The sequence below is a fragment of the Acipenser ruthenus genome, chromosome 2, assembly GCF_902713425.1.
Source record: "Acipenser ruthenus chromosome 2, fAciRut3.2 maternal haplotype, whole genome shotgun sequence".
NCBI lineage: Eukaryota > Metazoa > Chordata > Actinopteri > Acipenseriformes > Acipenseridae > Acipenser > Acipenser ruthenus.
The window spans coordinates 8,733,403-8,748,252 of record NC_081190.1 but is presented as its reverse complement, the minus strand read 5'-3'; the positions used below and the strand labels follow the sequence as shown (position 1 = coordinate 8,748,252).

Sequence of the window (14,850 nt, the reverse complement as noted above, 5' to 3'; positions counted from 1 at the left end):
GTTCAATCCCAGGTGGGGGGACACTGCTGCTGTACCCTTGAGCAAGGTACTTTACCTAGATTGCTCCAGTAAAAAACCCAACTGTATAAATGGGTAATTGTATGTAAAAAATAAGGTGATATCTTGTAACAATTGTAAGTCGCTCTGGGCATCTGCTAAGAAATTAATAATAATACATGAAGTAGTTTGGCTTCACATACAAACATTTCAGCCAGTGCCCCTATCAGAGAAACATCATGTTCTGCTCACTTTGGCCAAGATTAACTGGGGCTTTTGATTCAAAAGCCAACACATGTTTCATCTTCTGACATACCTGCATTGCTCATTTCTTATAAAGATGCTGACATATATGAATTTGTTATTTTCCTTATCTTGGTTTGACAAACTGTCTGGAAACTAGTAGCCATCGCACTGATAAATCAGTGAAATTGGCAGGGTATGGGATTTGTAGTTTTTAATGTGTGATTAGCAGTGGGCAGTGGACAATAAAATAAATTACATTCCCAGAGTACATTACGATTGAGCTATGAGTTTAGATCCGACGGTGAGTTTTTTTTCTTTTGTTTTATACTTTTCAGCTGAAAAAATAAATCACGTTTATTGGTTTATAGTCAACCTTTAGGAATGTCTAGTCGCATACGTGCACCTAAATTAAAATGTATGTTCGCACAAGCATTTTGTTAGTCTCATATGCAGAAACTGTTGAGATATTTTCATCTGTGCTACTGGATGACACAGAAGGCTCTGCCCATGAGCCGAAACAAAAACTGTTGCATGCTTATATGCTAGTGCTTGTTCTTATTTGTCCCGAGATCCACCGATCTTTTGGATCCACCCGTGGATCGCGATCCACGTATTGGCCACCGTTGCATAAGGTATAGGATTTATATTTTGGCTGTAGAGAGTGACATATTGAATGTTCTAGAACGTAGCGGTGGGTCCTTTAACTTTTTGCATTTTATAGCCTAAGAGCTAAAAACATGTTATAACCATAAATGTATTAAAGTACTAATGCTATTAACTCCACCCAAGCTCTCAATTACTTAATTGGTCTAATTATTTGATTAACTGGACACATTTAACACTTCTCTTTCATATGTAGTGTACCTTGAATCAAGTGCATTTTTAAAACCATCTACTGGAAAAAAACCTTGAAAACTATGAAATATGTCAAACTCAACAAAAAATTAGATCAATTATGTTAATTGAGAGCTTAAGGTGGAATGAAAACCAGAAGACCCTGCGGTCCTCGAGGGCTGGAGTTTGACTCCCCTGCCTCACTGTTTTACTGTTTTTTTTGTTTTACTGCTACTCCTTTATAAAGCCATATCAGCCTCCAATTAATTTTTTTTAATGAACTAATTATCTGTATTGAATATCTATAAACTGCATTACTATTTAAGCATAACTTGTGAGACACGTGATGTTCCAAAAGGGGATCATAAAGAACTGTTGGTGATATGTGGAAATACCTGGAAAGAATTTCAAAAGGGTGGAGGAAGTTGCAACTGAACTCCTATTTAATGAGAATAATGTATGCTAATATGCCAGTTTGTTGAATACACACTGCAATAACATAGTGACTAGATCTGCTGTGCTTTAATCAAATGGAATCACTAAATACAATAGAGCTATTTTGCCAATGCATCAAGTATATTTCTAAAACCAACATATCAGATTTCATCCCAGAAGCACCTGTACTTCAGCCTGTTTGGGACTACCTCCGAAAGAACCATCAGGATGCGCTGAGATCTCCACTGTTTCCTGTGATTATATCAGTTTCTACATACTTTATTCTTTGCCTGTTCTACATGACTCTGGACTTTCTCTCAACAGTGTCACCAGCCCTTAACAGGTTCAGGATACACTCTGAACACCCTGTGAAGCTGCAAAGCATCCTGAAGGCCGTTCAGCTCACTCTTTTCAACCATGTAGTCTTTGTCTTTCCAGCAGCGATTGCCCAGTGGTTCTGGAGGCCACTGCTCCCTTTGGAAGCAGCAGCCCCAACTATCCTGGAGTTCACAATGGGAGTCCTGGGTTGCACCATCCTGTTTGATTTCCAGTACTACTTTTGGCACATGGTGCACCACAAATTCCGATGGCTCTACGTCACTTTCCATGCCATCCACCATGAGTACTATGAACCGTTTTGCTGGGTCACTCAATATATGTCCGTCTGGGAGCTGCTGAGCGTTGGCTTGTGGACCACTCTAGACCCCATCATTCTCCAATGCCATGCCCTCACTGGCTACGCATTCATGGTGTTTAATATCTGGATCTCGGTGGATGATCACAGTGGTTATGACTTCCCCTGGTCTCTGCACAACCTCATTCCCTTTGGACTCTGGGGAGGCTCTGTCAAGCACGACACTCATCATCAGAGACCCACCACCAACTTTGAACCTTTCTTCTCGCATTGGGACTGGCTGTGTGGCACCAGCTCTGACCACAATCACTCATCAGCTATGACTGTACAGAAGAGGGCACTTTACAAATATTAAGTCAAGTTTCTAAAAGTAATTATTAGTTATAGGCAACTATATATCAGTGCTGTTATGTGTCATAATATTTTTAGTATGTCATTTAAAATTAAATTTAGCGCTACTATTCCTGAAAAAAAAAAATCCACTGGACCCTGTTCTTTTTTTAATTATGCCAAGGATTTACAACAAACCATTCTATAGTAATTGAGGAGGGGCTATGCTAATATTTTATTATAACTGTATCATTAATGAAATGCAGATTGCATTAAAAAGGGTGTTTAAAATGATATTACAGAAACATTCCAATTTGACTTACCTAATCATGGCCACCCGGGTTTACATCAGATGTAACTGGAGCGTTCTACTTGTCATCTCTACCACTGCTACTGCTCTTAATTATAGCTACTACCTGTATCTTGTATTTCATTTTACTCTTGTAGGTATCCGTAGTGACGTTGTTTTGTAATTGCTCTTATTTGAAATCATTCACATCCATTTATCGTACTTACTATGTGCTCTTACTGAACTTCACTTGTATAAGCAAATATTTTTACTATACGTTAACTGCTCTTAGACAAACTTGCTCTTATTTGAATTTGATATTTTATGCTACTGATTTTATTGTACTTTATAACGGCTCTTATCTGTAATATTATACTCTGATATTGTACTTTATAATGGCTCTTATCTGTATTATTATACTCTGATATTCTGTAATGTGATCATTAACAATGTGATATTTTGTATTGTGATATTTTGTAACAATTGTAAGTCGCTGTGCTGTTTCATGGGGTGTTTGATAGTGTTTATTCAATATTACTTTGGCACTGCATGTATGATGTTGTTACTGTATGGTTCCCTGTAAATGATCCATCTTTCATGTTTGTTCTCTTGTGGTTAAGTAAATCTGTTATCAGAACGTGTTTCGTGTGATTCTGTACTGATGTCTTTTATTGTATTCTCCTGCTTCATGTCCATGATTAACCCACACAGGGGTTCCACTGTCGCTCCATGTTGTCTTTTGAGGATCACTGTGTCTGCAGGTCGTACTCTCTCATCATGTTTAATGTTATATTCCTCATTGACATCTACTGTCGAGCTCCGAGGTGTAAAGAGGCCATCAGGCATGTGTGTTGATGAGGGAATACTGAGGAGATAAATCGGTGTAAAATAACTGGGTATACTAAACGGTTGATTACTTATATTCCTTTGTGGCTGCATTTATCCATATCAACTTTCCCATCATACTGAGAGAATAGTTCCATTTACTGGCATACTTGTTTTTCATTTTCATTCAGTATTACCTGTGTTAAAAATGTCTATTGTACAACCCTGACGGTTTGCTAGTTATTGCAAAATAACTTAAAAGTCCCAACTCCCAACTGTGATATTTCTTTTTACTTTGTTTCAAAACCAGCTATTGGTACAGACAACCGCTACAGACACAACAACAAGATCCTCAAACTGCATGAATAAGATGAATTGGGCTTATTTCAAGTCTTTAATGACTGTAGCTCCTATTTCTATACAGAGGACTTTCTACATTAATGGGTCCCATTCACCACATTGTTTTGTTCTAGTTTTTTTTTTTTTTAAATGAATTTTATGAAATAGTAGTTTAGTATATAATGGAGTTCCCATATTTTATAGTAGACGAGTATAACAAGGTGAAGGCTGGGTACAAGTCAGTTACCCTGCACACTGCAAGTGAGCATCTTAACCACTATGCAAAAAGCACACAACTCTGCCTGTTACACTAGACACTGGTGGAAACTGAGTGGAGACAGAACTAGGACAGAGGGTAGGAGACACTTCTTTACACAGAGTGTAGTGAGGGGATAGAACGAGTTACCTATCAGTGTTGATGCTGCAGGGAAATAAATTTGACAAATGATTTGTTTATCAAAAATACTTTATACGTATAAAAGAAAATAATGTTAATACAATCGCATAAACATTCGATGACAAGCAAGCAAAGACGCGCGGGTCACAGCACACCCTAATCTATACGGTTGTATCATAACACAGACGTCCGTGGAGTCAAATCAAAGAATTGACTGACGATTCAAACAAAAACATTACATTAAATACTATGAATATATTAACATTTCCACCCATTTCTTATACTCTCTTCCAATCAGTATGGATCCACCCTGCTATCACACACCTCCAGGTAAGGGGGGAAACTCGCCCAAATCTATCACATTCTATAGTGCATCACATTTAAGCATTTTACAGACTATTTTAACCTAAGCTGTTAGAAACTGTTTTAAACTAGTCATTTGTTTGAGGTGTTTTGTTTCCTTCACACATCTTGATTAGACACCTGCTAACTTTGGCCAGATGCCAAGATACGAGAGACTGCAAATGTCTTGCTTAGCTAGTTACACGTGCTTTAAGCTGTATCAAAATATGAAAATAAAACTTTAACATAGAAGTAAAAAAACTTAGAATCAAGTACATAATTAATACTTTATGCAGAATGTCATCTCCTACGATGCTAAATTACTGGGATGGTTGAGATCAATCATGAGTTTTGAGATCAATCAGAAATCTAGGAACCGGAGGAGCATCGATGGATCGATTGGCCTCATTTCATTTGAGTCAGCGCATGCAGGGTTGTCTGTTAAATCACTTAAAATGATTGGGTTGTTGTAAAGCGCAGCACCTGGGTGCAAACTGTTCTGACAGCGGAGATCCAGCTAGTATTGGCACTTGAGCAGCTGGAGCCACACCTTCAGAGACAAAGCTGTTCACCTCACATAACAGATTAAATGCTCACACGCAGCCTCAGTGTCCATTACTGTGCTCCGGGTCTTGGTTACCTGTTCACCACAGGACACCACTGGCTGCTTATGAGACCCACAGGTTACAGTCTATGTCTGTAGTTGGCTTGTGGTAAAAGACTTATAGTGTTAAGTTGATAGTGGTTAGCAACTGAATTTCGCAATAGTTTCTCTACAACACTTACTGATGTAATGTATACATAAGATACACATAAAATAGAACTATCTTGAGCCGCTTAACCAGCTCCAGCACATATCTTTCAAAACTACTGATTTCAAATGTTCTAGTGCCCCCTTGTGGTAATGGAAGACACTAGCTGCATAGTGCCCTCATTTCCACAAGGTGACACTACGCATATCAATTTAAACCAGGCTCACTGTGTTACTGTAGATGAATTGCTTTTAAGTGCATGTATGGGGGTTCACAGTACTCACTGATTTGTATCCATTTGATTTTTACTGAGGACGTCAGGGAGCTCTTCATTTCTAGAACGTATCATTAAACCCTTCAATGGACTACAAGCAAAGCAAGTCTGTGATACATCTGTAACAGTTCACCTGATAGTGAAGTGATTCATCAGTGCAGAAATAAAACAAACACTGTGTATACTGTCACAGACGGTTCAAGCACATTATGTGCGAAAAGTCTTTAGATCCTTTTGCATGGAAGGCCTTTAAATGAAACTAATTGAACTGACCACGGTATGCTTATTCAGAGGCAGTCTTTGTCAAATACTTTGTTAACACACATTTGTATATGAAGTTAAACTGACCCATTGACAACACACTGAAAAGGTAATGTAATATGCGGCTAAAAGGGACATATAATTTTTGACTAAATAATAATATAATTTTAGCTAAATATAATCAAATAGAGCTGGTTTTACATATTAAAAACATCTCTCATATATACACATATACTTGTATTATATTATAGCAAGGATTCTGTGAACTTTGGTCCACCTGACTTTTCAGATAAAGGAGGAGTTGGAAAAAGAGAGCGATGAAATCATGTTTCAATGTTTTTTGGCAAGAAGTTATATCCAATCAGTTTTGAAAAAGAAGTTGAACAGATCCTTCTAGAATGTATCATTAACTTAAATATAAGAAATGTCAAGGCCGAGTGATGATTAGATTTACTTGGGACCTGATGTATTCAATGGAGGGAAAATCCTATAAAAACCAAGGTAAAACCCCAGTCAAGTATCACTCAATTTCCTAACCACAAGCTGATGTGATCCATGCTCTGATTGCTGTTTGGTGGTATTCACAAGTCTCTGCCTTTTGAAGACAGTTCTTATTTTTCAATATATCCTACACTACACTTCCATATACTGGAGGGTAAGCATATATTTGAATTTAATATCTCTTTTATATTGATGCATTGCTATAAGGTATAGAAATTATGTTTTAGTCTTAAGAGAAGTGATACACATTGAATGTTCTAGAATTTAGCGGTGGGCGTTTTCGGCTTTTTACATTTTATAGCCTAAATATATGATAACCATATTTGTAAATAAAAAGAGTATGTTGCGATAATTCTTGACACTACCTATATTGCAAAGTAACTATTGAAAAAAAACAACCTCAGACAATTCTAGCGGTGGTATTCTGAACAAGCTGCACACGTTTTGGGACACCAGAAAAAAGTGCATTACAATAATCAATTCTAGATGAAACAAAGGCATGCATTAGTCTCTCTGATACAGAAATAATAATTGGTCTAATGAAATGATTGCTATTTTGTCTACCCATGTTAAAAGTAGCACCTATTTGGACTGGAAGAAAAGAACAGGAATCAGCTTTACAAAAAGCTGTGTAGCAGCCCTTACTGCATGAATAGCATGCTACTGGATTCAGGATTATGTGTTACCACCTCCTTAGCCAGGTAGTATAAAAAGACCACCACTAGGTTAGCGGGTATAGTCGGCATACGCCACCCTCGTATAAAACAGTGAATTGTTACACAGAAGACGTTCCTCATCACACAGGTTGTTTAATTTGGTAGGAGGAGTACGCTCTTAACCACCACACCAAATGCATACAAAAATATGCAGAATCAGTGAAAACAAAAAAATAGAACATTTAAACAATGGACAACAAAATGTGTCGCCTTCCCAAACAAAAAGCCCACAATGAGATTGAAGCAGGAGGGAGATGAGTACAGCAGCAGTATGAGAAGAATAGTCTATTACTACTGTGAATCAATGAGAACAGGGGCAGCTGCAAATCCACTGTTATTGGTACAGGTCATTCTTCCAATCTACTTCAGGCTTGTGTGGGGAGAAACTGCAGATTTCTATCTCTCTGAAAAAAGGAAAGCATCGTACCAAAGAATCCAGTAATGGCATGTTAGTTTCTGATGAATCCAGTAATGGCATGTTAGTTTCTGATGAATCCAGTAATGGCATGTTAGTTTCTGATGAATCCAGTAATGGCATGTTAGTTTCTGTTTGATTTTCTGGTTGTGATTGTATTTCATGGCTTTTATGTAGATAATCTACTTTTTATTGATGAGTTGTGATTGAGTTTGCAATGCCAGCTCGAAAGACTTTTAGCAAAATGCTCAGCTCTAATATTTATATCATAAAATGCACTCAAATAGTATCTTTAGCCAATAAACCCAACAAGTGCCATTGTCCTCGTTTGAGAACAGGCTACGTTTTTTGGAGCATTTTCAACTGGCATCTACCTGTCATTTTAATTTTTATTTAACTATATTGCTATGATAACTTTAATGTTGTTAACCTCAAAAGTCTAAATGCAATGTATCAAATTACATACTTTTCAAAGAAAATGTTATTTGGTACTTAATCCCATAACTTGTGTCCTTCACAGAAACTGGAGTTTTTAAGCATCATTCAGACTCTGCTTACTATTTTCTTAGGTATGTAAGTTTGGAATGAAGTACCCAAATTCAAATATACGGAGGTTCTCTCTGGGAAGAGTACAAACCCTGTTATGAAGAATCAGTGACAGTGCAAATGGTTTTGTTCCAGAAAAGAAAACAATAAATCAAACTAGGCAGTCATTCTGACATAGAGGAGGTGGTGCCTAAATGGGTCTTTAAAAATCACACTGTTTAACCAGCTTCAGTTTGCCAGTTAGACTACTTGCAACTTGTCTGGGATATAAATTAATTAAGCAGTGTTTGAAACAAACACTCTACAAAGGATGGCATCAAGCAGAGCTTTGGCATGTTACCATCAGCTCATTCAGATGGCCAACATCACTCTCTGCACTCTGGAAGAGCCTTTACTGCAGCCGTTTTGGGACTACCTGCACACCAATTACCAGGACACCTTGAGATCTCCTCTCTTCCCTGTCATCATCTCTGTGTCCACCTACTTCATCCTGGTGGCTCTCTATACAGTTCTGGATTTCTTGGCTCAGAAGTGGCATTGCATTAACAAGTACAGGATCCACCCAGAGAAGCCAGTAACCTGGAAGAAGATCTGGAGAACCCTGGGCCTCACCACCTACAACCACCTGGTCTTCATCTTCCCTGCCTCAGTGTGTCAGTGGTACTGGAGGCCACCAACACCTCTGCCTAAAGAAGCACCGAGCCTGTCCCAATTTATGTTTGGCATCCTGGCGTGCACCATCTTGTTTGATTTCCAGTACTACCTGTGGCATATTCTGCACCACAAAATAAAGTGGCTCTACAGCAACTTCCATGCCATCCACCATGAGTTCAGTGAGCCCTTTAGCCTTACCACGCAGTACCAATCTGCCTGGGAGCTGATCTCCGTGGGCTTCTGGGTCACGGCCAATCCGATCCTCCTTCACTGTCATTGCCTGACTGCATGGGTGTTTATGATGTTAAGTATCTGGATCTCCACGGAAGATCACTGTGGCTATGACTTCCCTTGGTCCCTGCATAACCTCGTCCCATTCGGCCTGTGGGGAGGCGCTCTCAAACACGATTTGCACCATCAGAAGCCCACCACTAACTTTGCACCTTTCTTTTCACACTGGGACTGGCTTGGTGGGACCAGTTCAGATGCTTTTACTGCTAAATCAAAAAAGTGAGAATGAATCCCATTCGCCCTTTAGATTTTAAATTTGCTAATGATTATGTAATTTTTAAACATGGTTTTGTATTTAACACGGTGTTGTATTTAACATGCTTTACTTTACATTACTTCTCCGTACTACCATGCTTGCAGTGGGCATTTAAATTGACGTGTTTAAAATTTGCCATTAACTACTGTTTTAGTATTAGTTGATTGAGCTTATGTTTGCTGCTCAACTTACTAATGCAGTCATTTTATATAAACTAAATAATTTAGTTTTACAAGGTATTTCTAGACTAGATTTACATACATTTATTCAAAACATCTTATATGAGATATGTTATTTTGTTTTTCTATCTAAAAAAAAATTAAAAGCTGTCTTGCATTTTCTAATTTTTTTTTTTTTTTTATTGTAATAAAACACTTTCTTTACAGAGCAGGGCAATGGTCTTTGTCTACTACATTCCAGGCTATAATTTCATGCAATTTGGTCCGGAGGCTGGAATATGCGATATACACAGGAATGGTGATATTTGGGAGGATCAGCATTTTTGTTCAGAAAACATGCTGCAAATAAAGAATCAAAAGCAATAACTTAATAAGGCAAACAGATCTTCTTTAGTAATCTAACATGTTTCATAACATCAGTCTTCTAGTACACTGTATGGTTCATTAAGGAATCGGCACTAATACTGTAGAGGCATTTTAAATAGGCGTTACACAGTAATCAATAGCAACCAAAATGATGCACATCGTGTTCCAAAAAACGCAGGAAGCTTTTGTCAGCCCGATTTCAATCGCTGTACAGTTTTTGATGGCTGTCCAATTTTTAATTTTTTTTTTTTCATAATCACATGGATTGTTATTAATTCTGAAACACTGTGGCGGTTGAAATATTTCCAAGTACAAAATAACTTGGTGCCAAAGTTAATTAATCATTAATCTCTAAACATTTTTATTTATTTATTTAATATCGCCAGCCAAATAACAAAAGACATAAGTGGATGGCAGAGTTATTGATCCTACGGCTACGATTTTGTCACGGAGGTCACGGAAATCGTGAAAAATGTGAACTTGAAAAAAAGTCAGTGAAATCTTAGAAATGGATGTAAAAACTATTTTGATTAGGCACTTTCTTTGTTTCCTTTAAAAAATGCAGTATGCCATGCACTGAAAATACAAATCTGGGAGTATCTGTACATTGTCTGGTTGTGGATGCACGCACTTATGTGTAGCTATGTAGGTCAGCGAATGAGACAGAAGCAAGCATGTAAATCGGTGACAGCTAAAATGTTAAAAAAAAAAAAAAATTGTGAGCGAGCAGCAGCAGCTGACCTTTGGGACGGGTCTCAGGTCCAAGACAACCTCAGAAGTTGAGCTTTCCCCTTATCCAAGCTGGATCCCTTATGGAGCGGTCCTATGGTTTGCCTCTCTGTACATTGCGTGCCGTTTTTAAGCACTGTATAATAATAATAATACCATTTTTGCTCAAACGTATTGTTGAATATCTACAGATCTCTTTTTCCTTCCTTTCTTACATAACACTTGCCTGTTGCATGTTCCTCAGAATGTGCTGCTTGCCTGTGTATGGTAGCGGGATGTTCTGCCTCTCTGTACATTGCGTGCCGTGTTGAAGCACTGTGTTTATTATATTTTCATGTTTTAACTTCTGGATCCCTGTTAAAAATGCAGTCTTGCCTGCCATCAGTTCCCCTGCATCCTGATAAAACGTGCAAAACACGGATTGTCGTTAAAATTGTCAAACTTAAGGCTTAGCCAGGGGAAATATTTTAATCACTGTTGGCTGAACGTGTATTTTACAAATCTGAACACGCTGTAACTAACTCAAAGTTTGTTCGCTGTTCGCTTTCATCTTCTGACACACCTGCATCGCTCATTTCTTGTAAAGACGCCGAGATATATAAATTTGTTATTTTCCTCATCTTGGTTTGACAAACTGTCTGGAAACGTAGCCATGCGCACTGATAAATCAGTGAAATAGGCGGGGTATGGGATTTGTAGTTTTTAATGTGTGACTAACAGTGACAGTGGACACCAATAAACTACATTCCCAGAGTACATTACGATTGAGCTATGAGTTTAGATCCGACTGTGAAGTTTTTTTTTCTTTTGTTTTATACATTTCAGCTGAAAAAATAAATCACGTTTATTGTTTATAGTCAACCTTTACGAATGTCTAGTCGCATATGTGCGCCTAAATTAAAATGTACGTTCGCACAAGCATTTTGTTAGTCTCATATGCAGAAACTGTTGAGATATTTTCATCTGTGCTACTGGACGACACAGAAGGCTCTGTCCATGGGCCGAAACAAAAACTGTTGCATGCTTCTATGCTAGTGCTTGTTCTTATTTGTCCCGAGATCCACCGAAAATCTTTTGCGATCCACGTATTGGTCACCGCTGATATACAGGCTCATATACCCCGCCCCCAGCCCTTCACAGTGTTCCCTGACTTCTTGGAAAAAGTACGGTCCACTTGGAACTACCCGGCCTCGGCGCAGAGTGTACTGAAACGGGGAACCCCACTGGCGTCCTTAGAAGGCGCAGGGGCGCTGGCTTGGCAGGATTTCCACCAGTGGGACTCGATCATTGCGGCCTTGGTGCGAGTCCCTCCAGTAGGGGGTTTACCTAAAGACCCTGCATGCCCTAATTGGTCAATGCAGGGTAACGGAGAACCACTTAAAAAAGACCTATGTGGCAGAAGCGAAAGTCATGATGCTGTGTTTTAACATTTCTCGTTCATGTACACTTCACTGGTTTCCTTTCAGTTTTAGAAAATATTTTAGAAGTATTCCTTTTACCTTTAGAATTGCTTGCTGTATCAAGTTTCAGTGTTGGTATCATGCATTGAAATCTACAGATATCCCCTCTTTGTCTCAGGTTTCAAAATACAGGTTGCAAAGCTTTCATGACAGGCAATCTGAAAGTCTGCAATCTTTCAGAAAAATGCGTTTCCTTGGTCTATCTGCTTACATCAACAGAGCCGGAGCCTTTCGAAAAGTGTAGGGGGGGTAGGATGAGGGTGTAGCCCTTTATTTGGAACAAACACCTCAAAAGGCAAAGTATACGCAGAGTACAACCGCAACTAAACATTGTGTGCTATACAAAGCACCTTTATTTTCCCGCTGTGCACATGTTTCTTTTCTCAAAAGCCCCAGGCTTGCGTGTATATACATCTTTTGAAAAAAGAAACAAACCAGTTCTTAAAGTAAAGAGCAACTACAGAAATCAAGAGAACGTGATTTCTCTTTTTTTTTTAGTCTCTTGGCTATTTCACAAGATGAAACCAATGGATTACTCATTGATACCTAAGCCTGGGATATCAGCCCAGAAAGTTATAGAAAAAAACAACACATAGCATTATTTCCGAATGGGGCAAAAATAAAAACATCTTTTAACAGCTTTTAAAAACGGATGCTGGTTACTATAAAATGGGTCAAAAAAGGGTAACCAACAACATTTTGATGCGTCTCTTTTATCTATATTCCACTGTCAGAAAAAAGAAACACTAAGCAACCTTGCATTGCCTAATACAGTGTCAAAATACAAAATTAGAAATGATAAAACGGGGCACATAAAACAATCCTGCATTGAATCCTGGATCCCCCCTATGGTTTTAATGGGTGTTACACACCGTCTCAATTTATATGGCATAGGCTCAATCGCATTAGGATAAAAGGGTTGCATTTCCGCTATAAACTCCTCTGTAAAATATGACAAGTAGATGCACCCTAGTACTTAACATGGAATTCAGAAATCCTGCACTCTGATTGGCTGAATTGGTCTGTACATTATCTGTAGGAACCTTTCTTGCTATTAACCCGATTATATAATTTATGTGACTGTTTTCACCAGCCCTGATTAGCACTAGTCTTGGACTGCTTAGTGTTCCCTTAGGGCAGGTAGTCCGATGTTCCCTGATAACAGAGAATACTGTGAATGCCACCACCGTTCTGTATCGCTGTGCTCCAGTAGTTGTTTCAGATTTTCATACTATTTGTTACGAAGGCTGTTTATGAAGGAACTCATCTTAAGGAAAACGAAATGCATATTTCAAATGAAACATAACAATGTCCTTGAAGCTGCAGTGACCCACGATCCTGTTGAGTTTTACATTTCATTCTTTTAATAGTTAGCCAGGTAGCCGCTCCCCGCTATTTGCTACATCCCTACATCACTCTGTGAGCCAGAGAAGAGGTGATGAAATCAATCCTTCAATTCATGAGCGATTGCCATTTTACACGAAATTGCTTGTGCAAAATGTGTCACAGGATTAGTGCTGGTGGCAGCTCGTTGCTAGGTAACCAGCAGTTTTTACTTTCATCAAATCTTTATTTACTTTTACCAACAAGCTGCTCTGTGATTCGTTAGCTTGGCGTGCCGTTGTTTTTATTGGGTAATAAAAGCTTATCTATGTATGTATCCCGATTGACTGCAATAATGTCACTTGGTATAATGTGACGTATTAAAGTGCATTTCAACACACGGTAATTGAGCAATCATTCATTATGCGGTCGTGTACAATCATAAAACATGACTCCAGAACTGTATGTTTCACCAGCGTTTTGTAAATTGATTTGATTCTGTTTACTCGCCATTATGTGACCAAAAATATACTATCGTGTTTTCTAAGATAGGGCTTTGTATTACAACAACCAGTATTTCAAACTTAAAATAGCCATTTACAATGTGTACGGGTCAAACTGGGTCTATTAAGTTCCTTTACCACTCGAAGCTATTCTTTCCACGCTGTGGTTACGTAGCAGTAAAGGTAACGTCTCTGTGAATCTATTACAAGCAGCCAATCCCTTCTTCTTATCTGAAAGTAACCCAGATTGGCACAGTGCTACAGTGTACATGTGCACCTTTGTAATCTGAGCCTTCTGTCTGAGGCGTGTGATTAAAAAAGGAACCCTGCTGTATGATTGTTCTTGCAGGTTGCCTGACAAAGTCTGTCTTCATTCTGCACATATACAAAGAACCTCTTTTGCAAACATGTATATTGTGCCCTGCATGTCACAGCTGACAAGGAATCATAAAATTGTCAGAGTAAACACTGCCCCCCCACCCCACCCCCCCTCGGAACTATAAACGGGTTCGGGAGATATTGATTGCAACAGTTTTTCTCCACCCATCACAGCTTACCTAAGTTTTCATTTATTAACAGATTTAGTAGTTCCACCATTCACTGGAGGCAGAGTGTTGCGGGGGGACAGGTTAATGGTTACACTCTGGTGTACACACTGTACTGTATGAGAGCTCTACATCAGCCACAGGGTTACTTAAAGAAAATGATCTACAAAGGTATTCTAAAGAACACAAAGAATACATTCACTGAGATAACTGGGATATCCCAGCCATGTAACAGGTAGTTCAGTAATGGTGATGAAACTGAATATGCATTGTTCAAAGTGTGGAATAATACGCTGCCCCCAAAAACATGACGACAGCTCAAGTTAAAGCGGTTTGTTGCTCAAAGGACTGCGCAGCGTGTCCCATGGTGTGCTGTTTTCTGCAAGAATAGGCAAGCACAGTGGGAATTTG

General features: G+C 38.7%; 2 protein-coding genes across 2 annotated transcripts; both read left to right on the top strand.

Moving 5' to 3' along the window:
• The first annotated feature begins 1,598 nt into the window (after positions 1 to 1,598).
• Positions 1,599 to 3,363, top strand: LOC117403758 (cholesterol 25-hydroxylase-like protein 2). The gene has a single exon (XM_034006148.3). It carries the CDS (start codon positions 1,608 to 1,610, stop codon positions 2,499 to 2,501), a length of 894 nt encoding a protein of 297 aa, XP_033862039.3. The 5' UTR covers positions 1,599 to 1,607; the 3' UTR covers positions 2,502 to 3,363.
• A 5,024-nt stretch (positions 3,364 to 8,387) lies between these two features.
• LOC117403828 (cholesterol 25-hydroxylase-like protein 2) lies at positions 8,388 to 9,659 on the top strand. Its single transcript, XM_034006269.3, has one exon. The coding sequence runs from the start codon at positions 8,444 to 8,446 to the stop codon at positions 9,299 to 9,301; it is 858 nt and encodes a 285-aa protein (XP_033862160.3). The 5' UTR covers positions 8,388 to 8,443; the 3' UTR covers positions 9,302 to 9,659.
• Positions 9,660 to 14,850: the final 5,191 nt, after the last annotated feature.

What these genes read in the sequence shown, in the direction of transcription:
- LOC117403758 (XM_034006148.3), top strand. Translation starts at nt 1,608, where the DNA reads ATGGAATCACTAAATACAATAGAGCTATTTTGCCAATGCATCAAGTAT.
- LOC117403828 (XM_034006269.3), top strand. Translation starts at nt 8,444, where the DNA reads ATGGCATCAAGCAGAGCTTTGGCATGTTACCATCAGCTCATTCAGATG.